Below are 27,417 nucleotides of genomic sequence, written 5' to 3' on the forward strand. Positions count from 1 at the left end.
CTATGTGTTGAATTTCTATGCTTTTCGCTCACGAGATATGTCATCGGCTTAAAAGAACATTGCAGTCATAATTCGCTTCTTTCATTCATTATTTCTGTACTATTAGACCCACAACGCATCGATTCGAGTATCTGTTTACATGGTTTGTTTTGCGATTCCCTGACACAACCACCAACACTGGGGCACTAACACACCCGCAATCCGATAACTAAGATCTTATTTCCACCTATTGCTGTTCGAGCGATGCTTACCATTATTACTATTTTGCATATTATCGTCCTGTGCAGCAATTTCTTCATCTATCAGCAAGTCAAAATTTCCTAACATATCCGGGCTTGGAATTTTATTCCAACGCACGCTATATTGAGTAAGGTCGGGTTATAAGTTATTGTTTTAAAATAAACTGAAAAATGCTTTACTTACTCTGGTACCCCATCGGGCGGCAAAACAATGTTGAGAATGTTGTCTATCAGCTTGTATTTGAGAATTCGATCATTGGCTGTAGTCGAAGTTAGTGACGGCGAAGCATTCACTTCGACCAGCCACGGTTTCAATGTATTATCTATAATGATATCGTAACCGTAGCATTCGAAGCAGTGCCTATCACTGGCCATAACACTTGAAACTGCCTTTAATGAGTGTACTATAAGCCAAGTGATGGACCCAAATAACTTATCCGTTACTTCCTTCCCACGTGTGCCCTCGAGATAGAGACGCAGATTTTGCACACTCCACTTACCCCCATGGTGATTATTATATTCACCCTGAAATTGTACGAATGTGTGTACGAACTCAAATAATGCGTTGCTTCAAAAGATCCTCTTCCAATAATACTTACTCCATGTTTCTGCACACTAACGTTTGTAAGGTGAACGTACATGTTGTCCAGCTCCGTAACGCTTGTATCATATTTGACAGTGCAAAAGCGGCAGAACCCCAAACGAAACAGGTAAGCTTTCAGTGGACGAAACGATGTTACAAGAACGTACAGGCGTAGGTCAAATTTCTTGCCACCTATCAGCAGCGGATTCTCGATGTACCTGTGAAATCAGTTAGCATGTTTGAATAAAATAATCCTTGCGATTAGCATTAGTAAACAGTACCTTGAAATAACGTAGCTCTCTTTACCGATTTGAGGATGAAATGAGGTTTTTGCTTCTCTGGACCAGCGTTTCAGTTTGGAAAGTTTGTTGATTAGAAAAATGCCTGCTCCCTGGGACTTGCCGCACGGTTTCATAATCCACGTGCTTTGTGGATTTTTGCGGTATTCCTCCACGAACATGTTGTAATCAGCTGGCAAGACGAAAGTGATAGGTATGAAATCTAGGTACAGATATTTTGAACCTCCGGGTATATTTGCTTCCGTTTTTTCCGCCAATGGATTTCCGTCTCGTTCGAGGTCCTTGCGATAGCGCTTGATATTCTTTACTAGTAAATCCTTTCGCGACAGCTCGTAATGATTCGGGAAGTGGTTAATTAGCTGGTTATCGTGCATCCGGTATCCACTGTCGACGCTAAAGATGTTTCGACAGGTACCCGTGCCGGCCCAATAGAAGTTCCAGTCGTCATCCGCTGTCACTTGCACCCAGCCACGTTTTTCAAAATTGCTTATGAGCACCGACTTGTCCAGGTCGGTGCAGAAGCAAATCTTCATCCGTTCATGACCTGTGGCAAGTCTGGCATATGTTAACGTTCGTGTCCAAAGAAATTACCGGAAAAAATATCAAGAGAAAAAAACTATCTAGTACACTACAAACAATTTGCACAGACCTTTTCGCATTTTTCGCTGATATTTGCTGCCCTCCATCTACTCTTCATCGCGGCTCGCACTTTACTGCGCGAGGAAAGTGCAGCATGAATGAGACTATCCTACTAGATATCATAAAGACACTTTAAGGGCCTTGGAATCACAAGCGTATACAACATTGGCATGTTCACTATACAGAGCATTGCCCTTTCGATTTAGGTTGTGTTTGTGCCCCTTTCATCATACTGATTTATACACATTGTGCAAGTCGTTAACTCGGAGGAGTTGCTAGAATAAAAAATCTGAAGGCACCTTATGCACGCTATGACCTCAAATCAACAAATACTCTTCCAGCCACCATCGCAACCTTTCCGAACAACTGACTTGTGACTTACCTTCCATACATGGTGGCCAGGTTGGTTGATACTCTTTTTGGTTCCATGGACATCTTATTCGTTCTGTGTTGTTCACGTTGTGAACAAAAAAAGAAAGCTTGATAGCCTTAAGTACTACGGTACTCCAAAAACGCAGCAAGTAAGCTGCCAGCGAATCTCAGCTAAGCAAACGCAATACTATTTTTAAACGCCAAGCACGCAATCTTTCGGAAACTACTGTTTCACACCTATAGCTTCATATATTTAAGCATTCTGAATTTATACACATTTTCGACTTTGATTTCGATTTTAAATTAAAAAAGTAATTCTTTTCAAATAAATATCACAATTATAACAGAGACGAATGAATTATAAATGTGGAATTAAGTGTGAGCAATTTGTTCAAAAGAAATCTAATCTACATAATAACAACAGATGAAATCAATATCGAAGTAAACAACTGCACGCACGGCAGTTACCATAACGACACCGTCTAGCGATTCGATGTATTGGAATGAAACTGTGGGGTTTTATCCACGATTTTATACTATAATCTGAGAAAAGATTCCCGTTCAAGAACATCTATCATCTTGCTGCAATAGTTACAGTAAATATGTTGTGAATAAATACATGTAATATAATTAACAAGTGGGAACCCCGAAAGAATTGCTTGTGTTTCACTTACAGCAAAGATTTTAGGCGCATTTTTATAATAAATTAACAGTTTTACCGAGAGTGGAAAGTATGCGCCAACTTTCATCGAAAAGAGCCGATCTGATTAAAATAACAATTACCATTTCTTTACAGCAAATTTTTTACGATTCCATCACATTTTGAATATGTTTATTAGGTTCCTATCATGCATTAATGTGACACGCTTTTGATTGTGCCAAAGCATTAACTCAGTATTAAGCTTAGGAATCGTTCTCAAATTCGGCAGGATTCTTACGATTCAACTGGGTGTGCAAATTTTCAATGTAGTTGTAAATCATGTATCCCATGACGAATGCTGTAGATATAAGAATGGAGAAAACATTAAAATGCTGTCCTATTTCATTCGGAAGCCGATCCATACGGGCATTTGTCCGATACAAAAAGAAAAACTTACGCGGAGCCACGATGAAAATTTGCGAGCGAATACGTCGGAGCGTATTCGGTACACCCTTGCTGATTACATTCGCAAAGGCGCGTTGCTCGAAGGGGGAGATCTTGTGCGTGACAATTCCGCGTACTTTCGCAAGCTCACCAAATCCGTGACCCATGTTGTTTGCAGGATTGGCCCGAAATCACTCAAAACTTCAATAAATTTGCTGTAAGTAGTAGAAAAACAATCACATATTATATAACTCCGTAGAGGTTCGGAATATCGATTCGGGAACAAATATTTAGCGTTGGAAGATATGAACTACAACGTTCAAGTGGAGGCGGACGCTCGTTTTCTGAAAACTTACCGTTTATAATAAGTTTCGCGAGATCGTGCAATCCTACAATTTCTCGAAATGAAAATTACAAACCATGGAGCCAAATTTTCTTTCAGGCCGATAGTGACAGCGACGAAGACAGTTGCTCGGAACGAACTTTGACCGATGCACCAAGCTAAATCGCATAGTTAGTTATGGCCTACTAAATCGCAATATTTGCCCGTAGTGCAGCATGCTTCCCATATTTTACTTAGATCGCGGCTACACTGCGGGAGATTATCGGGTAATAGGAGATTCGTTTTACACAGGAAAAGTCCAAATGAAGTCAAAGACGAGAGTTAATTCGTCCAACAATTTTTTTGAACGAAAAAGTATTTCTTCCATCGTTCGTACATGGCTTATTACGATAGTGGTGATACATTATTTCAGCAAATAATTTTCCTGCAAAATACGATGTTAAAAATGTACAGTTAGCTAACATTATAGCAATTTTGAATATAAATTATTATCAGAATAAATACATGGGACAAATGCTTTCAGTGTATACGCGAGCTTCGTGCCCAGATGGCAAGGTTTACAATGCCAGCGATCCAATTCTAGATTGGTGTAGTTACCTTGGCATGTTGTTATGCAATTGTCAGCGCTCAATGTTTACCTATGGTTTGATGAAATTCGTGATTCTTTGATAAACAGAAGTAACTTCTATTAAACATTTAGCCACCATGTCAACCCGATGGTATCCAATTTACCAACGCGGGAACCCCCAACTGCGGGTGTTTTTGCCTAACTTTTGGCTCAAACTGGTGCGGCCGGAACACAAACAACCTCCCAACGTTGTGCAGTTCGAGTGTTCCATGGAAATGACCCGGCACGATGTGAAGAACTATTTAGAAAAGATATACAAAGTTCCCGTCGTAAGCGTCCGTACGCGCATTGCTTTGGGCAATACCAAGCGAGACCTGGTACTGGGATACATCACGAAGGAAGAGGATGCCAAGCTTGCCTATGTCACTCTGGTAAGGGATCAATCAATTCAATTCAATCTCACACTGGATACAGCTTGTGGAACAATTGACTTATGTTACTACATTCTTTTAGCCAAATACTATGAAATTTGAATTTCCGGACATCTTTCCAACTGAAGCAAAGCAGAAAATAGAGGACGATAAGAAATCCCTTGAGGAAGCAAAGAAAAATCACAAAAAGTTTCTGGATAAAAACAAAGACCGGCCCGGCACACCTGGTTGGTTTTCCATTTAATGTCAAACTAGTTCACACTTACATGAGTTAAACGAGAATATTGTTAGAGTAAACTAATAAAACTGGCTTTATTTATGCTCGTTACTTCGAGGTTAATTCGTTAATTCGATAGCAGTATACACTTGAAACAAAGCGACATAGTTAAACAGACAAACGCGTCGGAACTGCTCGCGCCAGCTTCCGATAAGTTTCATAGTCGATTGGAAGTTCCTCCAGGTCCTTCGTCGGTCCCATACACGTTGAACAAGTTCGGATGTCGTAAAGGAACGCGACCTGTGAAAAAACACAACACTGTTGCAGTACATGGAAGCGTATAACATTAGTACCAACTACACCTCACCTTCGGATGCGACGGGCAGGGACGGAATTTTCTGCCGAAACACAAATGACCACATCGCAAACATTGGACTGTTGTGTTCTTACGTTCACAAATGCACGCTGCCAAACGTTTGGCTTCGGCCTCACGATCCTCCTCCGTAAATATAGGATCTTTTCGAGTGGTCTGCATAGCCGACGATGTTTTAGAATTCTTTTGGCTGTTTCGTTTCATCGCTCTTAACAAAATTCGAGACTTGTCTACGAAGAAAGCAAATTTTGAAGCGCTGCCTACTGCGAAAGTATCTTTTCTAGCGCTTCCACTCACGTCAAATGTGTAACTGAAAAATGGCGTCCCACAGAAATCACCAAAATGGGTACCTGTGTGCAGGGTATTGCAAGCGAGTAGAGAAGCAAAGAATAAAGGATATATGAGAGTGTGCGAACGAGACAATGGTTTTTCTTTTATTCCAACCATACTCGGAATCAGCTTAGTCTGCGTCTAAACGTTGTCGGGACTGACGTTGAATTTTTCTTTTCTTCATGAACGTGTCGCTTGTGGTTGATTTGGCGTCTAGTGGTACGTGGTCGATGACTTTTTCCTTGAATTTGGGCTCCGCTTTTTCCGGCTGTGCGCTTGGTACGTACAAAGGAGCTGGTGTCACTGGTAGTTGCAAATCCATCGGTTGTTCTTGTCTGCAGGTGAGAATCACATTAATATTAAGCTACATATGTCGATTTGATTGTACGATACGAATATATAACTAGTTCTGATGGATAATCTTACTTGACTTGAACCGATTCCCAGCGGCCGTACGGATTTTTGGATCGTTCAATTTCGGCATTGGACGCTGCTTCGCGTCCATGATCAACCTTTTTCTCGATTTCTTCTTTGATTTTTCTATTGTGTTTGAAAATCTGGGCCATATTTTCACGGCGAAGACGGGCAGCAATTTCGTCCGCATTTTCCAATTCGTACTTTGCCTCGAGGGCAGCATTTTCCTTTTGCTTTTGCCATGCGATTTTAGACAAATTCTCATACTCGTCCTTCTTCATATACCCTTCTTTGGGTGGTTCCCAAACGGATTCCCCAGTTTTAACGTTCCAATAGTAAGGAAACCCGTCGTCATTTTCTGCTTCCACCCACATCGATTCAGGATCTACTTTCGTATCGTCCTCTATCCGACGCTTCTTTGCCATCGCTTTTCCCTTGGATGATTCTGGATCCTCGTCACTGTCAAGGCCGGGCAGGTACAATGGATCCGCTTCGCGGCCCTTTTTCGTCTTCGAACGTCTACTGTCCGTAATGCCGGAACTGTTTACCGACGGCCCAGCACATGGGCCGATTTGATCTGCATTTGCATTGACTTGTTCAAGCTTTTGCTTCTCGCATAACTCTCGCGAGCTGATATCGGCACCCGCGCTTATGTCCAGCATGTACGCCTTCATAGCTGCGTCATTCATCTTCTTTAAATCAGCGTCAATCTTGCTTTGCTCATGCTGAGCTTTATAACTATTGCGGCTGATCTCAGAAATACGTTTCTGTACGTTCATCTGGTGTCGCTTCCCATTTTCGTGGAATTGTACACTCTGTAAAGATATCGAAGTTCCTTATGATCGACCGCGTTACTATGCACGGATCTATTAATACTTACGGATTTATTATCCGCTATCCAGCACTTGCAAAAGTCACAATATTTTCGCTCGTTAGATTTCCAATAATCCGCCCTATTTTACGTGAAGAAAAATGTTGTTGATGTTAACGAAGGCGATTATCAAAACGATAGTAAAACATAAATAACTTACATTATGAGTTGTTTCACAAGTACAGAATGTGTGTTTTCGCGATTGTTTAGTTTTGAATTACTAATTTAAATTTGTTCTCCGGTAATAAATTTATGTGGTATTATAAAAATAACGCAGTTTTTTGCTGGTAGCAAACAATGTTGGTAAACAAATTGCTGCGTCAGTGGTCGAGTAATTTGACACATGAAAACAAAATACCATTCGACAGTTTGACACTGAAGAGTACGCACACGTTTTTTCAATTATACGGTTACGGACGGTTACGGTTATACGGTTACGGACGAATTGATTAAATACACAATCCTTTCTTTCGAGTGATACAAAAGGAAATTCTTATTTCTTTAATAAGCTAGTGTAAAAAAACAAAACACCCAAAGAGAGGACAACCAAAGTAAAAATGGGGGTCCAAGACCCAGGGGGGGGCATACCCCTCAGAAACTATTTCGATGCGTTTAATGAAATCAGTGAGCCCAAAAGAAAAATGGGGAAAAAATCAAACATGGTTTCCAACATGACAAACCTCGTGGTAGAGGAAGAAATAGTATTAGTAATGGAATCGACGATAGATGGCAAGGACCTAACAAGGTGCAATCCTTTCCTCTTACAAAAAGTGATAGAAAACGCGCTCGGAAGCAAACCGGAACAAGTTAGTCGCATACGTGGAGGAAAACTAATGATAAGAGTGAAAAATGAAAAATTGGCAGAAAGAGCCCAAAAAATAAAAAAAATAACGGACACCAATGGTGAAATCCCAGTAAAAGTGTATGAACATCCCACGCTCAACAGCTGCAAAGGGGTAATACGTTGCCCGGACATTGAATTCATGAATGAAAAAGAAATTTTAGAAGGTCTAAAAAACCAAAAGGTTGTGGAAGTGAACATAATGAAGAGGAAAATGGATGGTGAGTTAACTAACACTCAAACGGCAATCATAACGTTTAAATCCATTAGAACACCACGATCGGTGGATTTTGGTCTCTACCCGGTATTAGTAGATTTATACATACCAAAACCAATGAGATGCGCAACATGCCTAAAAATCGGGCACACAAAAAAATGGTGTAAAGGTGAGCGTATGTGCGCTAATTGCAGCTTACCGGTGCACGAGGATAGTTGCCAGGTGATAAAGTGCGTGTCATGTGGAGACAATCACAACACACTCAACAAAGAATGTCCCGTATACGTAGATGAGGTGGAAATTTAAAAAATAAAGACGATAAACAGGATCACATACAAGGAAGCAAAAATAATCAGACGCAGGCAATGTCCTGTGCCTCCTAAAAAATACACCTTAACGGAAAAAACATACGCACAAGCAACAAAAAATATCATAGCAAATAACGTAGAATACACACAAACAAATACACAAAACACAAACAATAATCCCACAGAAAACAAGTCAATACCACAAAAAGAATTAACCATACAGACAGTACATCAAACAAACCAACCAACAACATCCAAAACAAATAGCAACGAAAAAATGAGCTCAACTAACTTTATACTCGAAACTCAGGACGAGTCAACAGCCTCTTCCTGCAGAGGAAAGGATCACAATCCTACTAAAAAATACATATGAAAAAAAAATTACATAAAAAAAAAAAAAAAAAAATCACAAAGAAACAAAAAAGATATACATGTATATACATTACAACTTGCACAATGTTATCTCGCAATCTTACAAGGCCTTAGACTAATGCAGGTAAACATTCAAGGACTTAAAAAAAATAATGATGAATTAAAAAAAATAATAACGGATAAAAAAATAGACATTGCATGTTTACAAGAAACGTGGCTTAATGAAAAAACGGCAAAAGAGATTAAAATTCCCAATTATCACCACGTATACCAAACAAGAGCAGATGGTTACGGAGGAAGCAGCATTATAGTGCATAAAAAATTCAAATTCGAGTTAGTGCACATCCACCAAGCCAGTAACTTCGTCCAAACGGTGGGCATAAAAATCAACAATAGTAACACGGTAGTAATCTCGACTTACGTAAAACCATCGACTCCTAGAATTTTTTACAACACAGCCCTAAAAAAAATATTGGACTTGACAAATAGAAATGTGATAATAACAGGAGATTTTAATGCTCATCACAGAGTATGGGGCAACCATTATAATGACACAAAAGGGTCCATAACTATGAACGAAATAAATGGATCAGACTTTATACTTATTCATAACAAAGAGGTTACTTTCATAAGTAGCGATCCAAATAAAAGGGACACAGCAATCGACCTGACGATGGTGTCGTCAGATCTAGTACAAGATACAAATAGAATAGTCTCTGATGAACACATAGGCAACAGTGGGCACAAGATAATATACACTTGTATTAAAGGACACACACCTAACAACACTATTAAAATTACTAACAAATTTCTAGTACAACAACAAATTCGACAGTTGCAAACCACCGAACATACACACATTATCAGCATTACCAAGGATATTAAAAAAATAATTAAAGATAACACAAATACTTGCAATCATACTCCAAAATCGTGGTGGACAGAGGAATTAAAAAAAGCATGGGAAAAAAAGAACGAGGCTAGGAAAACTTTTAACAACAACAAAACCTTAGAAAATCACATTGACTTTAAAAAAAATCTAGCAAAATTCAAATTCCTTAAAAAAATAGAAAAACGAAAAAATTTTGATAAATGGCTAGAAAAAGTGAACTCTGACACCACCACCACTGAGCTATGGAACATCGTTAACAAATGCCATGGAAAGAATGTAAACAAATCCTTCTCAAATTTCATTAGCTATAGTCCACAAAATGCCAAAGATTTTTTAAAAATCAATTTCCCTAATTTTAAAAACACAAAAAACAAACAAGTACTGCTTCCACTACCATATAACTCGGAAAGAGAACTCTTAAATTCAAACAAATGGCATCAAATAATAAAATCAAAAAAAAAATACGACACCTGGGGTAGACGGAATAACATATGGTACATTATCCATACTAAATAATGAACTAGTCAATAAAATTATTGAAGAAATTAACGACATGTACCGGGAGGGAAAGGTTCCAAACAGGCTAAAACGAATCAAAATAATTGCAATAGGCAAAATCGGGAAAGATCTCAATGATATTATAAATTATAGACTCATTGCCTTACTCATAACTATTTTAAAAGTGGCTAATACAGCAGTTTTAGAGAATGTAACGGATCAACTAGAAAAACATCTAATCTTACTTGAAACCAGCTTCGGGTTTCGTAAAAACAGATCAACCACAGACATGATTAACTTATTAATTAACACCATAACAAACAACAATAGAAAAAAAAAGTATACTGGGGTAGTATTTATAGATGTGAAAAATGCCTATAATAGTGTCCTAACCAATGAACTAACTAGTATTATGCAATCTCTGATGATAGCGCAGAATGATATAGCATGGATCCACAGCTTTCTACGCAACAGATGTTTAGAAATAACAGTGGATAACCAAACAGTCAAAAGAAAAATATCAAATGGACTTCCCCAGGGGGATGTTCTCTCCCCCACTCTTTTTAATATATACACCATCAGTTGCCATGAGATCAACTCGGGGAAAATTAGGATACTCCAATACGCAGATGACTTTGCGATAATAGAAACAGGACTAACAATAAAAACCGTAGAAATCTCTCTCCAAAGATCGATAAACTGGCTGACACAAAAATTAAAAGATTTAAACCTCGACATTAACACCCAGAAGTGTAAATATATGACTTTTCCAAAGGACAATTTAATAGCGAATTTACACATAGCAGGAAGTAGAATACAGAAAACAAACGAACACCTATTTCTGGGAGTAACAATAGATACCAAATTAAACTTCCATCAACACCTAGAAAACAAAAAACCAAAGCTACAAAACGTTTAAATGCCATAAAAACCATTTGCAACTACAGGAATCACATAGATCCTGAGAAAGCCATTCAACTTCATAGGGCACTAATCCGTGGAAGCCTAGAATACGGGATTGGTTTTACTCTTAACGCCAAAAAAACAAAAATAAAATCCTTTAACACCTTACTCATCCAATCCTTACGAAGAGTAACAGGATGCACTAGGACCACCCCCATTAACACTCTACATGCCATAGCTACGGAAATTCCATTCCCAATAAGAAGCAAATTCCTAGTCGCCAAACAACTCATTAAAACAATAACCTACCCATCAAGAAATACTCACTTACTAAACAAACTTCAAAATAGCAATCATACACAAAAGCTCTCTGCCATAGAAAAAAACTTATAAGGAAAACATAGACACACTAAAAACAATTGCAAGAACAAATTTCAATTACCTAAATAATAACTATCAATACGTCGATATAAGAGTTAACGTACCTGGCTTGACCGCAGGCAAAAAGAATTACAATCCCACTTTGGCTTACCAATTTTGCATGGAAATGATAAAAGAAAATGTATCGAAACTTACAATATTTACTGATGGTAGTAAAAACATTGATGGATGTGGAATAGGACTATACATCATACAAGAAAAAAAGGTAGACCAAAAATTAGCTTTCAAACTGAAAAATGAAGTATCAATATGTACAACAGAATTGTATGCCATTAAAAAAGCCCTAGAATATGCCATCCTTGAAAAAATCAAAAACCCCATTTTATACACAGACAGCCAATCTGCTTGTATTATAATCCAAGAAGCCACCAAAGAAAAATTCACGGATGATATTGTAGGTTCTATTATAAATAATTGTGAATATCTAGAAGCTAAAATACAATGGATACCCAGCCACATAAACATAGAGGGCAATGAAATAGCGGACGAATTAGCAAAAAAGGGCACGAAAAGTAATCCAATAATTAATAATCTCATTAGACCAAAAGACGCAACAGTAATATTGCGAGAAAAGGCAATACTAGAAGCAGATGGGTGGTACACCGACATGTGCGTAACTAAAGGAAAAAAATATGAAAAATACCAGAGAAACATAGGCAAAAAGATGTGGCATAACAAAATGCAACTAGAACCAAAAGACATAAAAATAATCAATAGACTAATTTCAGGTCATGATTATAGCAATTATTGGTTACACAAATTAAAATTAACAGACGAAGGCTTATGCAGAACCTGCAATAGTGCAGATACAGCTACACACAAAGTATTTCAGTGCATGAGATTCGGATTAGAAAGAAGAAAGGAAAAACTACCAACAGAAGAAGCATTTATTAGTAGTTGGAAAGCAAAAAAAACTGAAGTAATCAAAAAAATTCTAAGATTCATTCAGACAAACAAAATCATATTCTAAATAACGGCTGAACGTAAATCTTAATAAGTAGAACATAAGGAGCATAATAATGAAGTAGAGCATCACTAGATATAAACAGACATCAAACAATCTCACATAAGCCAAACGTCATAACATAACACACAAAAGAACCCAAAAGGGCTAAGAAATATCATACAAAAAGTAGAAAATAGGGACATATGGCCACAGTTGCCGGTCCACATATCAAGAGGTATTTGTGTAAACAAAATCACGAAATAGTACAGGGACCCAGGTTGCTGGATTCTAGTGCCGGACCGTGACAAACCTCGTTAAAAGAAGAAGAAGAAGAAGAAGAAAACAAAATACAGGTAGTACACGAGATAGGAACTCGTATGAGTAGATCGGATAAATGATTTTGATAAGGTTTTCGTTGTTGTTTGTTGTTTTATAGAGACTTCCCTCCCGGCAAAGTAACTCATTTAGCATGCCGCCTTTGTTACTCCGTGAGTAAAAAATGCTCGTTCTCCCTCTTCTCGCTACACACACACATTTGGTGTCACCGCCGAGTGTGTTCAGTTGTGTGTCATCTTCCGGGAGTGAGGGATGTACGAGGTGAAGCCATCGATAAAATGAAGACATTTTGTGTTAAATCTTCATAAAAAGTAAGTAAATTTGTGTAACACGCTAAAGGAGTACTCGCTTTTCATTAATTTTGTTTTAAATTACAGTTTTGTCTCGATATTTTCACGAAAACCTGGAGGAAAAAATCATCACCAAAACAACAAAGGCCAACAAAGTAGGCCTCGAGTAGACTTCGCGGTATGGCGAAAAAAGTGTTTAATTAATTAAGGTGAAATTTATGTGTGCGTGTAATATCAGTGAATTAAAATAAAAAGTGATAAATATAACATTTGTGAAAATATAAAAAAAAATCTGCGAATGTGTTGTAATCATTGTGCGCATCATTAAACCATCCGAAAAATGAAGCAGAAAAATGAACCACGGGATGAATGACGTCTCTCACGCCTTGTTCATTTGGCCTTATTCTGTTTCTCCCAATAAAGCCAGAATAAGGCGAGAATACAGCGAAAATTTTGTATGGGATTCTCTCTCAAATTGTCGGGAGGGTTTGAGCTTGGCAGCCACATTCGACTCTTTACTGTAGGTGATGATGGTCTGGATGGCTAAGGATGGCTATGACAAGGTTTGCAATATTTAAATTTTCAACAAATTCGTTTATATACCATCAATATATCTCAGTCGGATAATAGGTTAATCTGGATAGTAGGAATAAAAAATAAGCTCACTCATCTTCAATGTAATTTAGTTATGCAATTTTCTCTGACCCCTTAAACATAGTTATGTTTCAAATCTTCAATATGAAATATAAAGGATATGGCTATGACAATTATCTATACGGGAAACTTCGATAAAGGCCAAAGCGTTCGGTTCCAAACATTGGCGTAAACGACGCGCTGCTGTATAATAAATTTGTATTGGATTTTACTGTTGCTCAAAAAAATTGCAGCTGTTCTCTTTTAGAATTTGGGCTATTTTTATCTTATAAAACTAGGTCTTCTATTTCTTCCGTCAACGGTGTTGCAGGGAATATGTCAAATTTCCTTTGGAGATGTCATTTCCAAGCTGCATGGATAATCGGACCGGTTAATAGGCGCTCAACTGTAATTTATTATCGTTATGTTATATTAAGCAAGGAGCTTAACCTTATAAACTCTTTATTAAAAAAAAATCTCGAGTCGCTTGGTCTCGGGCAAAATGGTAATAAAAACCAAAACGATGCTGCGGTCTGTAACGTATTCACTTAAGGATAGTCCGTCCTTTAGTTAATCATCGGATATCAATGTTCTACTTAACCGTGTGTCGGATTATCCATGCAGTTTAGAAATGTCAGTTACAAAGCGAACAAAAATTTAACTTGAAGTGGAGCAAGCCGGATCTCGACGATTACCGGATAACTGGATAACACGGATAATAGGCACATCTCCTTCACACGGATTCCGAGATACGCGGTTTTAGCAAATTTCGAAAACTGATTTTGATGTTAACACAAAAGTGAACAAAAAAGGTTAAAATTTTGTCGAGAATACCTTCTTTGTTCATATAAAACGTTTGTTTTTAATTTCTGTTAGTGTTTTCGTACAAAAAGTCGCCTGGATTATAAATATATATACAGGCTGTCTGAGATACGCGGTTTTTGGAAATTTGACCGATGAGTTAGTTTATAGCACAAACTCTAGGCTAAAAGGGGAAAAAATGGTCGAAAATACCTTCATTTCTCATATAAAATATTTGTTGTTCATTTAATTTAATGTATTCTTACAAAAAGTCGCATAATTGGCTGACTAAATTAAGTGCAGAGAAGGAAGTCGATTCTGTGACATATAAGTAAAAACGAAATTGCACCAAGATTCGGCTTCCGCGGACATTCGGTTCGCTATAATAGCGTATCTCGGGGACTGTCTGTAATGTACAGGCATTCCCCGAGACGCGCTATTTTAGCGAACCGCTATAAAAGATGAAAATCCGTGTATCTCGAATTTCCGCGTAAGTCGAATCCTGGTGCAATTTTGTTTAGACTTCAAAGTTACAGAGTCGACTTCCTTCTCTGTATTTAATTTATGCAGCGAATCAGACGATTTTTAGAAAGATTGCATTAAAATAAGTTAAAAACAAATGTTTTATGTGACATAAAAGGTGTTTTCGACCAATTTTTCACCATTTTGCTTAAAATTGTGCTATAAACTAGCTCAGCTGTCAAGTTTCCAAAAACCGCGTATCTCCGAATCCGCGTATAAGAGGAACCGCGTATTTCGGAGACTGCCTGTACTTTTCCGGTGAGTTTTATCATTGCAAAAGAAATTGCAGTTGTATTTTTTAAACTTAATGGCATTTTTCCCTTTTAAATCTTACTTTGATTCTTTTTTTATCCGTGTTGTCCATATTTCGGGCAATTTCCTTTGGAACTGTCATTTCCGAACTGCACGGGATATTCGGATACCAGGTTAAATGGCTCCCTGGAAATCTGTGCTAACTGTGAAACTGATGAAGGAAAACAAAAGAATCTAATTGCGAAAAAAGATTTAAATTTTATTGGTTTGCTATGCATGGCACTACAAATAAAATGGTTTGTTTTTTTTTTAATTCATGCTTGCAAAGCTAAAACACGGCAACAAACGACGGGCGGCAAAATCACGGAAATATCACGAGTCAAAAGATTTTAACATAAGACGACGAAAATTAATAGAAGAAACATGGTAATCGAAGAAATTGTACAGAAACGGATCCGATCAAATAAAATAGAAAGAACAGAACGTCGGAGAAGGCTATAGGGAGAGAGATATAAAGAGATGGGATGTAAAAGGAAACTAAAGAAAAGAGAACAGAACTATTGTACTTTTTATCGAACAGAGAAGCGGGCTGCTTATGTCCAGTTTAAATTCACGTATTCAATGGTACAAATTATAATAAACCACCCCATAAAATAAAAGCCTGTGCTTTAAGAAAAGATTCTTCTTCTTTCTGACACAACAACCTCAGGTGGTCTATGCCTGCCACTTCTCGCTTACTTTGACCTAATTTACTGCTTCTATGCCGCTTACGTACGAGGAATTGGCCCGGATGGGATTTTGTCCCGGTCCTGCAGTATGAAGACCGGCGCCACTACCATATACATCACTGGACCGCTCCAATTAAGAAAAGATTATGCACTAATATTTATCATCAAAGGGACATGTACAAGAAGTCGCCGAGATATACAGTATAGGCCGTCTCCGAGATACGTAGTTCCTCTTATACGCGGTTTTTGGAAATGACAGATGAGCTAGTTTATAACACAAAACCTAAGCAAAAAGATGAAAATACCTTTTTTTGTCACATGAAACATTTCTTTCTGACTGAATGTATTCTTTCTTACAATCGCCTGATTTTGTTTAAGAGACGAAAGAATCCCTCAGGGATCAAAGTCTCTATAATCCATATAACAACAACACACGCCTGATTCGGTTAATAAATTAAGTCCAGAGAAGGAAGTCGACTCTGTGACGTTGTAGTATGAACGAATTTCACCAGGATTCGACTTACACGGAAATTCGAGTTACGCGGATTTTTCCCGGGTTATAGCGGTTGAAGATATTTTTGAAGTTGCAACACAGCAACAACACAATTGTTTTCATTTGTGCTAGTAATTTCTCGGAGTAGTAATTTCATGGAATTAAATTTGTAGATTTTTGTATGAGTATTTTAAATTTCTAATTTGTCGAACATGAAATATTTTCAAAAGGAGCGGCCCGGTAGCATGATTGTAACGGAGCCGGTTTTCACACGAACGGACCGGACCAATCCCCCGTAGCAAGGACTGACTATCCGGCTATGTGGTAAAATAAGTCGATACGGCCAGGCCGTTCTAACGAAACAACAAAAAAATCTCGAAAAACACGTTATATATTAATGTAAAGAATATTTCTGTTAAATTTTTATTTTTAATCAGCTGAATTTGGGATAATACGGCGAAGAGCTGTCATTATAAACTAATAAAGCATAATAATTTTGTTATCAATATGGGGGTACCGCGTCTCCTCCATACATATAGATGACCTAAAACGACTTTCTCTCGAACGCGACTAAGAGTATTTCGTCATTTTTGGACAAAGTTCATGTCTGAGAGGCGTATGTGCGTACTGGAACCGGAGTTTTAAGTAGATAAGTTTTCGCAGACAGCAGAATGCACCCTAGCGCATTCGAGAATGAACCCTGAATTAGGACATAGGAAATGCATCCTAGTGTAGGAGAGTTTTAAACCAATGATGTCTATATCATAAGCATAAGATCTGGATTAACTTATAGAAGATGGTCCAATAGGGTTCCACCTTAGAGTCGTGGATGGCCATCTACTGCGCCAGATTTAAAAGTAGACAAGCTAGCTCATTTTCTCTTTTACGAATGGGACGATCTTATAGTATTAGGGAGGATACCTTGTATGCGATATTAAACACAGTAATTCCCCGGTAATTGCTGCACTCTAGCTTATCTCCCTTACTGTATGTAGGGTAGATGATGTTTAGATGAAGAGGCATTTCGCACCCTTTCCTTGAGGGGCAGGAGTTCTAGCAACAGACATGTGATCCGATAATCGATAAGGTGATCTCAGGAGCGTTTAACGAAGTTAAAAAACTTTCGCTGGATGGAGTCAAGTCGTACCGAAAGGCCGAGTGGCCGAAGGCCATCAAACGACATTGGCATACTCGAGCAAAGACGGAATAAGAGAGCAGGTGTTCTTTCATCAATTTAACCAATGAATATTCGTTTGAAAAACCGTTATTTATTGTAGGTGTTGAAAATATCATTAATATTATATTAATAAGTCAATATAATTGTAGTTTTGTATTACCATTCTGTTTCTGAATTCACAATTCATTCGTTACTTTTTTAACCATCACCATCGTCTAATAGTAATCATATTCGATTCTTAGTATTTCCATGCAGTGAATGTATAAACGACGATGTTTTTTGTATTTACTAGTCACATTTTTATATGTTTATATAACGTGTTTATGGATGCATGTGTGTACTTGAGAATGGTGTAGAATAGAATTCGAAATTGTTTGTCTCACTGCATAACCTCTTGAGGTAGGTTAATGCTGTTATGAAGCATAACAATTGTTTACATGTTGCCTTAACTCCCTATAAGAAATTTGTGGTTTATAGCCAAAATGATCTCCTCGATTACCTCATTAAACGAAGAGCAATAGTGTGTGGGATTGGTTGTAATTTGTAAATATATCGGTTTTGTGTTTTGCTTTTACTCGTTTCAGCTAGCATTCAATTAGGTACTTTTATGTTCGCTAAGAATTTATTTAATATTTACCGTATTAAAAAAAACACACACACACGCGTATCTAGCATTCGGTATTATTTTTTCAAATAAACTTATCACTTTCTAGCTTATTCTACTTCCCAATTTTCCACTGCCAGCTACATGTTTTGTCCTTACTTGCGAAACGAAAATACTTGACTTTGCTTTTTATTTGTGAAACCGACCGACCAACAGGCGACAGTAGTGGCAATTTCCATAACAATTCACACTAACAAAAAAATGAATACGTTTATATTTCTCGTGAAATTAATTGATCTAGTATGAACAAACAAATCACAGTATAAAGTATTAAGTTTTAATAATAAAACAATACATTCAAAAAACAAAAACAATTCCATTCTTAGTACAGCAATGCTTTTTTGCAAACAATAGATAAGAACAGCGAAGCAGATATAAAAAAAAACAAAACCGAAGAAAGAAAACAAATAAACACCATCTTTACATTATCTATGCATCACATTCCCATTAAGTCGTTGTATGTAGTATATTCTTCAATTACATTTGTAATGAAGGCAAAAAAGTAACAACTAAATAGTATGCACATTAAATGTGGGCACCAAATCGTGTGGTAAGTTGGTAGCAAGCTCAGTAATGTAGAAACAAAACAGTAAGAATGCATTTTCACGTGGTACCTCGTGCATTCCTAACTTGAAACAAACCGTTGAATTTATAATAATTGTAATAATTAGAAAACAATTGCACACGTTACAATCTACACACAACATCCTCCGTGAATCACATTAAGACGGAATGTTTGAGTTACGTTTGTGTTTGTTGTTATTTGTCTGCATTTTTCTTGCGCTGTAGTACTCCTAACAAATGGTTGATTTTGGTATATTGTAAAATCTGCATTTTTTGTTTCGTTTCATATTCGGAGTTCAATTATTTGTTTTTAGATAATGTTACCTAACACCAAATAATTTAATGGGAACTTCAAAGGTCTTTTTAAGATCTTTTATGTATGTTAGTTTTGCTGATAGCTCGTGTGGACTTTTTTGTGTAGGAGAAATGTATAGGAAAATATAGATGTAATTAGTAATATAAATTGCCAGATTATATATTGTATTCGTTTTGTTTCGCTGTCATATTATTTTGTAAAAGGTTGTTTGATCCTGTTTAATTTTTCTCACTTTCGGTTCTTTTCCTGCTTATTCTTGCTTCACATTAGTATGCATACTGGTTCGTATGCTTCCGTTGCTATGTCTCGAGGTATATTGGCATGAGATATTTGATTTCATTTTCATGTTTCCGATGGATACACACAATTGTGGTACGCAAACGCATGTATTTTTTCCAATTGTACTGTGGTACTAGCTTGCAGGTTTTGTAGAACTTTGGAAAGCTATGTTTTATTTGCTTGTACGCTGATTTTTTTAATGTTTTGTTTTAAGGCCTGAATTTGTGTTAAAAATTTGCTACGCTTACTTGACCTTATATGCTTCTCGTTTGCCACATCCATTGTATTTAGTTTCGTTCACCATGTACCAGGATGTTGTATCACACAAGCATTCATGCCTTTCTCACACCGTTTCCTTATTTTTATACTAAGCTACAATACATAGTTTTTTTCCTGTCCAATTTATCAACATGCACTTACTGTGCAACCTTTGCACTACAATTGAAAAACCATTCGTTTCGCTTATAAGGTAGACTAATGCATTTTATTAATTTGTTCTGCCTGCGAGTTTGGTTTATGTGTGTTTAATTTTCAATTCGAAATATATTCTTGTCTATCTACTTTTTTGTTTTCATTATCAACAGTACATCTTACTTACATTTCATTTCCTTCATAACCCACCATTTCTTTGACTATAATTAGCTCTTTGTGTCATTTTTTGTCTTAACTTGCACATTAATCCCATTTTGCCTGTTTGATTTTGATACAATTTATTTGATAAACTTACTCTGTATCAACGTAGTTATGTTTAAACATTTTAGTTCCTATTCTATTGTTGGGCTGATGGCTATTGGCTCATGTTGCATGTTCAGTTTTTTTTAGATTTGACGTTATATACTAAATCCTATTTATTTTTAGTCAACCAGGTATTTGTTGAGGCAAGTTGTTGTTGGTTTGATAATTTTTTTGCATGGGTTAGACTTATCCGTCTTCCATTAAGTTTTTCAGTATTTTTACATGTTTTCATTCAAAGGCACCCTTTTTATTTTGACTAATTTGCGTTATCTATTGTTTTGTTTTTATAATCTTTGTTGGAAAGTTGTTATCTATTGAAGAGTTATATGTTTGTGGTTGAATCTATGCTGGTGAATTGTGAAATTTGCTTGACTTTTGGATGCTTATCAATTGTTAAATTTTTGTTGAAGTATGTGACTGTCGACTCTTTTCGTAACATATGTTAATGAATATTACTGAAACTAGAATAGTTTTAGTATGTATTGTAAGCAAGGGATGATTCATTCAAACTCGTGTAAATTTGTGTTTTACAAACGCACGGCATACGCTGGATTGTTGAGAGAACCTTTAGACAGACATTTGTTGTGTTTTGTACTCATCTTACACTTTGTGTTATGTCATTGCTACATCCATAATCAGTTCCGCAATTCATAACTATTGATGGTCAGAAGAAGCTATATGCCTTAAACATTACTAACAGCTCGGTGCACAGCGGTAACTATATATTGTTTTTGTTCTATAAACATTACCGTTAAATTTAATTGCAGTGCATGATACACATATGTGTAACGAATTGAGTGTTATTTACATGTTCGTCCTTTGAAAATATTTCAAATCGATAGAATTTCACTGGATACTTGAACTTTTCTAGTGACAAAATTTTTAAAGTGCCCATAATATAAGATGAACTCGACACGGGATGACGCAGTTATGAATGGTTCTGTGAGATGGAAGAAAGAAGTGCGTACGAAATATGTTTTTATTCATCGTAAACTTGCCAATCATCAACTCTATATTGTTAAATTTTGAATATTTTGCAAAGATACATTGCCATTTAGATCAGAATTTTGTGTAGCATTTGTAAAGATATAAATTTTAACGTGAGTTGAATTTCTTTTCGTTAATATCAAGCGATAAGAAGACGAATGTAATCGTAATAACTGGTCAATTATCGTAGTTTAGAATGACTATTTGTAAGATGAATATTCCAAGTTGTGCATATTTGGAACAGGTTGCAGTGGGTACAAGCGCATTCATAATGCTTGTTTTGGGTACATGCGTATGCGGTATGGTCTGCTTACCAATACATACCAAACTTTGTTTGATATAGTTTATCTTTGTATTGTTCGTTTAATTTCCTTAATTTTGTAAGTAGCACACGCCAAAGTACAAGTTTAACCTTGGTTTAGATACTATGCATTTTTTTGGGTAAACCATTTAGAGGAAACCAGAATATTTAGGAAAGAGATTTTGAACAAGATCTGTGTGATAAATGAATGCCCTTGGTCTGAACGGTTCAGTTATCCATTGAGAGTTCCTTTCTCTGGTGGATAGAGCTACGTCTTGTATTTTCTTCATTTCAAATTTTAAATTCAACTTTGTTGTGCTTTTACATTTTCTATCCTGCTGCTGTTTCATTATCCCTGTACACCCAGCTAATTTTGGAACTTTCCTTTTCACCGTGGATTGAACTGTGGGATAGCCAATTATGTTGCCATTATTCAAAACATCTATAAAATATGCTAGAAAATGTGTTTTGTAACTTTATTTCATGACTTCTATAGTTTGCATTAATTTACTGTGTTAGGTACTGATAGGTAAGCTAAATTTGTTGCAATCAGCTGCTCTGCATTCGGCATTTGCTTTTTTTTTTAATGCTAGCAAAATATTCACCTTTTCTCTCTAAATTTCTTTCACTTTCTCTGAGATTGTTGTACTTTTTTCAGTTGCCTTAAACGGTGGCAAAATTTTTTAATTTAGTAATCCTGTCGATACAATTGATTAGATTTCGTAGTACGTAAGAAGTTTCGTGTGTTTTAGTAAGTTGAAATGTTACACTTCTGTACACGTATATGAGCAATTAACGTTTCATGCCGTGCTGTGAATGGTCCATAATGAAAGGTTTAAAACGTGTGGTTTTATGACAGAAGGTCTGTTGACATTGAAATAAAAAAAAATCTTATTTAGCAACCACGAAATTGTATGCGTGTAACCATCCATTACAGAAGAGACAAAAACAAAATAAAACATTTAAACATTAAACAATTTTCTGAAGTTGAACTGGGAGCCGCACGAATTGAGAGATGCTGTTAAAATTTTCCTTTTTTCCTGTAAGTTTATTATTTTGTTAAAGCACAACTAAATAGGGTCAGGGGAGAATTTTTACCCGTTCTGAGGTTTGATTTGCAATTCGAATTGTTAAGGAAACGGAACAATTGTGCTTTGATTTACATCTATTTTCAAAATTTTCCTCTTCGATTCAAACGTTTCGATAACAACAACAACAAGATTTTGTATAAATATAATTGTATTTTTGTCCTGTCCGGTTGTTTACATCCTTCGTAACTTTTAGCTAGTATAACAACGTGCTCCTACCTTAAAATTTGAACAAATTGGTTTTATTACATTTTGTATTTCAACACTGTATCTATCGCAGTTCCTCCCACAACATAGAAGAGGTCGTTGAACTAATCATAAACCAACCAATCAAATAACAAAATCAGGGAAATACAGGAAACTATGCTATCTTATTCCACCAGGGGTTTATTGATATAGAAGTTAAAGTAATTTTTACATGAGACAAACAGGTAAAATTAATTCTAACACAAAATAAAGCTGATCAAGGAGCAATGAAAGAATGAAAAGCAAAACACTCAAACCAAGTTATATGAGGAATTTAGAAACGAAAAAAATCAGCAAACATAACATTCTATAATACACACATGCTAATAAACACAGTCACATATGCGCATACGTGTTGGAAAGAAAAGTGTATATATATATATGTAGGTAAACCTACAAAAAATCACTCGTTAGACAAACACTTCGAAGATATCAATCAGAGAATCTTTATGCATAGGAATAGGAAACTTTTTCAAGCATAGAATTGTGTTGAATGTTTTGTTTTTCTAGTTGTTGTGATGTAGGTGTGCCGATGTAAGATAATTGGGATTGTGGAACATAAAGAAATTAACAAAATCAAACAACAAACAAAAACTTTTACATATTGTAGTTCCATTCCTAGCTTCTTGGTCGAACAAAATCAAACAAAAAGTCATTATGCCAAGTGAAGCTAAGTTGAGGACACTAAATCTCAAGTATTATATTGTATTATTAAAGGTAGATTTTGTGTGTTTTTCTCATTTACAGTGAAATCGGTTGCGCAACGGTGGTACTGAAGCACATAAATGGTGGTTTCTTGTGTTCGGATCATTGCTATTCAGCTCTCGATCTGACCAACTATGGATCATTCGGTTTGCATCTTTGTGGTCTTACGAATTATATCGAAGAATACTATTTTGTAACCCTTCGTATCCCCTTCCCCCCACCAACTTGAACAGTTTCATGTTTGGATGCATTCTGGAAAAATGTGAGATGCATATCGCAAGCCCTGAAACCTGTAAACCACCAACCACTGCAGTTGGCTTACTGGTGTTGCAAACTTTCCCAATGACAAATGAGCCGACTCTTATTGCGACTCGATTACAATTTCGATGTTTCTTAAATGGGTGATGCTGCAAAACCAACTGCAGTGTTGTGCGAGTAACAACTACAAAACCGATTGCGTTGCGGCGCAGGCAAACACAGCGGATCTAGAACGTCTCCATCGTATATATACTTTTCTCTCCAGTTGCTATTCTCTTCCTGCTTCACATAGTTTGTGCTTTGGCTATAATCTGTATGTTTCACAGACGCGTCGCTGTGCGATGCTACTTCGAATAAGAAAATCATGAATCATGAACCTTGGTGGCTTCCACTTAGCTATTCCTTCATCAGTTTCCTAGCTGGGTTTTCTAGCCAGTTGTTTCTAGTTTTTCTCTTAACACTCATGCTGCACACCATGGCCACTGTTCGAATTGCGACGTGTGACTATTTGCTTATACATCGCTTTAAAGTCTACTGGACGGACTGTAAATCTGCCGGAACTTACCTACCACAACAACGACAACAGAGCCTATTCTGCTCGTTACCACGTGTAGGTATTGTAGGCACGTTTTTCGTTCTACTATTGGTTCGTTTGCCTATTGCTTTTATCGTTCTGAAACCTGAAGGAGTGTGGGCTGCAGTATGCAGTCGCACCGCCGTATTCTGCGTAGCACGGCACTGCTAAAGGTACAACACGCAACAATACCTTGGACGAAATGTGTTTTTTTTTTGTAATTGTAGTAGATCCTAACGATATCTTAGCATCTGTTTTGCAAATCTGCAAGACGAATTTAGTCTTGGATTGTGGATGGGAAGCCAGCCATAACCAAGGTTTCTTATACAAGGTAGCCCTCGACAGTGTACGGCGGTTTGTGGGATTTACGAGTATCGAAAGTTTAGTAAGCGATCAGAAAAAGAGAAACATCACCAGTAAACTGTTTCCCTTTCCCTCGCTTAACATCATTGATGACTTTTACTGAGCAAATGTGAGTTGAACTCGTACACGTTGTTCATTTGCTCTCCACATATATTACACTTCCATGGGTTGCTTTCGCTGTGGCATCCCTTATGCAGGAAGTATAGCGTCTGATCTGGGAACTCAATGCCACAGAATAGACACTGTAAGTTTCGCTTCGCCTTAGATGTGAGAGATAGTAGCAGGTCAGTCTCCTGCCCGGTGGAGGTGATGGTACCATTTGAGGTAGTTGCGACAGCAATGGCAGCTGTACTGCTACTGCTACTGGAGCTGCTGCTGGAGCTACTGCTAGAACTGCTTGAACTGTTGCTTCCATTGCCACTCTCCTGAGTAGCGCCGGGTGTAAGAACGTTTGAACTGTTCGGAATGGGACTGCTGGCCGGAATAGGCGAACTATTAGCCAACATTCCGTTACGAGTGGCGCGAGTTGTTGCACGTGCCGAGATTCTTCGTTTCAGGTCTTCTCGCAACAATGACTTCAATGGCGATACCTGCAATGAGCGTTTTTGATTTATATTGTACAAAATGTAACACAAAAAGGCACAGTCAAGTCGCCCGATTCAACACCCTGACACAGCAATACAGCCCTTTACCTTGATCAGCGAAGTCAAACTAGACGAAGGGGTAACACATTCCGTTGAATTACTGATGTTTGAGGTTGGTGGTTCTGTGCTACTACTGCTTCGGGGTTTAATATCGTTGTACTCATCGTTCGTTGTTGGTTCCTAAAGTATCGAATAATGCAATAACATATCTTGGATAAGACGCTTGGATCGCTTGAGCATAAGATGTAGATCTTCGACGTACAATTATTCATATTAGCAAAGACGCTCAAACACATTAGAAAGAGATAAACGCAAACAGATGGCTACTCACATGTCATGATGGATGACCGTTTTGACTTACCTGTTTGATAGGTATTAAGCTAATCGATGGTGTAATAGGGTTATCAAAAATAATATGCCTTGAGCTTTGTACTAGTGTCGGAAGCATCGTGGTAGTCGTCGACGAGGACGAAGATTGGGAACTGGAAGGAGCATTCGAGTCTGCCGAATGAGGTGAACCGGCCGGAGATCCAGATGATGCGACAGTTGGTGTCCCACCGTTAGAGGGTCGCACAATTGCTTGAATGTCCAGTGCAGACGAGATCGTTGCGGATGAGGACGACGTTGTCGGTGTGCTGCGATCATTATTGCTGCCAGGGCTGGGACCGTTTGAATGTATCATAGGTGTTCCATTATGTGTTCGATTTCCTTGCTGCAACTCTTGCTGACTTCCAACAGAACCTCCTACACTGGCGGATCCGTCGCGGCTACAGTTCAGTGGTAAGCTGTTGTCATCATCTGCATTGTCCATCGAGATCTCAACGTGAGGTGTAAGAAAGTGCATTGGCGGTGTGCCGTTATCTATCGATCGTTGCATCGTATCGGCAGCTGCAGCAGCAGCAGCGGCTGCCGCACCTCCGTCACCAAATGAGGCATTGACCGCGTTCATAGCTGCCAAGGCCGCCGGTAACAAGTTAGCCGGATTGTGTTGATCAAGGGCAAGCAACAGTGACGATGGTGTCCCTGGTCCCGGATTATCCAAATCGATGCCGTGTCGATTGAAGAAGTGCACTCGTAACGATTTCATTGTACCTGCACGGTAGCTACATAAAGGACATGTCTTTACAAGATCATGCTGGCCCACGTGTTCGTTTTGAAAATGTGCACGCATCGCAATCTGTCGCTGGAAACCCCGATTACATATTGGGCAGTGGTAAGGTAGCGTTTTTGTGTGCGTCGTAAAGTGCTCCGCTAGGTGATCTTTACGGAAGAATCGTTTTTGACAGACTCGGCATTCATACGGCTTCACACCTGTGTGGCGCATCTTGTGTCGACGCATGTTCGCTCCGTTGGAAAACTTCATATTGCAGACATCGCATTCAAAGAGCTTTCGGTTGCCATTGTTGTTGTTAGCGTGAAGTGGGTTGTTGTTGTTGATCGCACTCGTGTTGTTATTGTTGTGGCTATGGTGGTTGAGATTGTGTTTGAGATTTTCTAGCAGTTGGGCTGCAGCCACACTCGACGTAGTTGTGGTTGTCGTGGCCCCGGAGGTAGATTCAGAATTATCCGACAAATTATCATCACCTCCACTAATGTTTCCGCCTCCACCGCCGTTTCCTGTGCCAATATTACCAGAACCACGTAAGGACGAGATTGTACTCGAAAGGCAGCTAGCAAGCGCGCTACTATCCATACTCGAATCCACCGAGGAGGCGACACGATCGTTCATTTCGCCACAGTCAGGCTCCTCTTTGGTGGTAACAGATCCGGCGGCAACCTTAGCAGCTGCCGCCGCCGCCGCTGCAGCGGCTTTCATGATTATACTGGCTGGTGGTTCCATCATCGAAGCAAACGCAGCTACTGCTGCTTCTGCTTCGGAGGCAGAGGCTGTAGATGTAGCTGCCGCTTCCGTGTGCTTCAGTAAACCGTGGGTTGTACGCCTTCTTAGTCCATGTGAAGAGGATCCAGCCGAGTCCGGCTCACTAGTGGACATCGGTACTATCGAAATCGGACACGGCGTTCGGGTTTGTCCACGGACACTCCGACGCCGTTTGTTCGTGGAACGTTTCGTTTTGTGGCGTTTATGGATCAGCTGAGAGACGAGAACGGCAGCAAGCGCAATGCTACAATACTTTTTATCTTTATTTACAACTCAGCCTGCAGTAGTTTTGGCAATAAAATTTGTACTCAATTTAGGCGAACAATCCGTACTGCTCCTGAAAGAAAACAATAACGTTTAGATTATGTTAAATTTTGTTTGTTTTCCGATATGATGGAGTG

General features: G+C 38.0%; 6 protein-coding genes across 7 annotated transcripts; 1 reads left to right on the forward strand and 5 right to left on the reverse strand.

Annotated features, from left to right (window-relative positions):
* Positions 1 to 80: 80 nt before the first annotated feature.
* LOC128297672 (polyglutamylase complex subunit TTLL1) lies at positions 81 to 2,285 on the reverse strand. Its single transcript, XM_053033355.1, has 5 exons — positions 2,143 to 2,285; positions 1,104 to 1,676; positions 839 to 1,040; positions 424 to 764; positions 81 to 358 (listed from the first exon to the last, which is right to left on the reverse strand). The coding sequence occupies exons 1-5, from the start codon at positions 2,193 to 2,195 to the stop codon at positions 217 to 219; spliced, it is 1,311 nt and encodes a 436-aa protein (XP_052889315.1). The 5' UTR covers positions 2,196 to 2,285; the 3' UTR covers positions 81 to 216.
* A 134-nt stretch (positions 2,286 to 2,419) lies between these two features.
* Positions 2,420 to 3,690, reverse strand: LOC128297415 (cytochrome b-c1 complex subunit 8). The gene is made up of 3 exons (XM_053033045.1): positions 3,573 to 3,690; positions 3,230 to 3,431; positions 2,420 to 3,130 (listed from the first exon to the last, which is right to left on the reverse strand). Exons 2-3 carry the CDS (start codon positions 3,381 to 3,383, stop codon positions 3,036 to 3,038), a joined length of 249 nt encoding a protein of 82 aa, XP_052889005.1. The 5' UTR covers positions 3,384 to 3,431; positions 3,573 to 3,690; the 3' UTR covers positions 2,420 to 3,035.
* A 508-nt stretch (positions 3,691 to 4,198) lies between these two features.
* Positions 4,199 to 4,886, forward strand: LOC128310908 (probable 39S ribosomal protein L23, mitochondrial). The gene is made up of 2 exons (XM_053047661.1): positions 4,199 to 4,558; positions 4,641 to 4,886. Exons 1-2 carry the CDS (start codon positions 4,265 to 4,267, stop codon positions 4,800 to 4,802), a joined length of 456 nt encoding a protein of 151 aa, XP_052903621.1. The 5' UTR covers positions 4,199 to 4,264; the 3' UTR covers positions 4,803 to 4,886.
* LOC128296678 (uncharacterized protein CG13380) lies at positions 4,815 to 5,446 on the reverse strand. Its single transcript, XM_053032135.1, has 2 exons — positions 5,143 to 5,446; positions 4,815 to 5,075 (listed from the first exon to the last, which is right to left on the reverse strand). Exons 1-2 carry the CDS (start codon positions 5,350 to 5,352, stop codon positions 4,944 to 4,946), a joined length of 342 nt encoding a protein of 113 aa, XP_052888095.1. The 5' UTR covers positions 5,353 to 5,446; the 3' UTR covers positions 4,815 to 4,943.
* LOC128310907 (WW domain-binding protein 4) lies at positions 5,434 to 7,060 on the reverse strand. 2 transcript variants are annotated; one of them, XM_053047660.1, is made up of 5 exons: positions 6,924 to 7,060; positions 6,773 to 6,845; positions 5,905 to 6,707; positions 5,598 to 5,813; positions 5,434 to 5,498 (listed from the first exon to the last, which is right to left on the reverse strand). In XM_053047660.1, coding segments are annotated over exons 1-4 (1,083 nt in total). In that variant the 5' UTR covers positions 6,926 to 7,060; the 3' UTR covers positions 5,434 to 5,498; positions 5,598 to 5,608. The 2 variants fall into 2 exon arrangements, with proteins under 2 accessions (XP_052903620.1, XP_052903619.1); XM_053047659.1 differs by lacking the exon at positions 5,434 to 5,498 and having other exon boundaries at positions 5,563 to 5,813.
* A 17,516-nt stretch (positions 7,061 to 24,576) lies between these two features.
* On the reverse strand, positions 24,577 to 27,130 carry LOC128310906 (protein sister of odd and bowel-like). Its single transcript, XM_053047658.1, has 3 exons — positions 25,499 to 27,130; positions 25,186 to 25,317; positions 24,577 to 25,083 (listed from the first exon to the last, which is right to left on the reverse strand). Exons 1-3 carry the CDS (start codon positions 27,128 to 27,130, stop codon positions 24,577 to 24,579), a joined length of 2,271 nt encoding a protein of 756 aa, XP_052903618.1.
* Between the last annotated feature and the right edge of the window lie 287 nt (positions 27,131 to 27,417).

Source organism: Anopheles moucheti, chromosome 2 (assembly GCF_943734755.1).
Source record: "Anopheles moucheti chromosome 2, idAnoMoucSN_F20_07, whole genome shotgun sequence".
Lineage (NCBI taxonomy): Eukaryota > Metazoa > Arthropoda > Insecta > Diptera > Culicidae > Anopheles > Anopheles moucheti.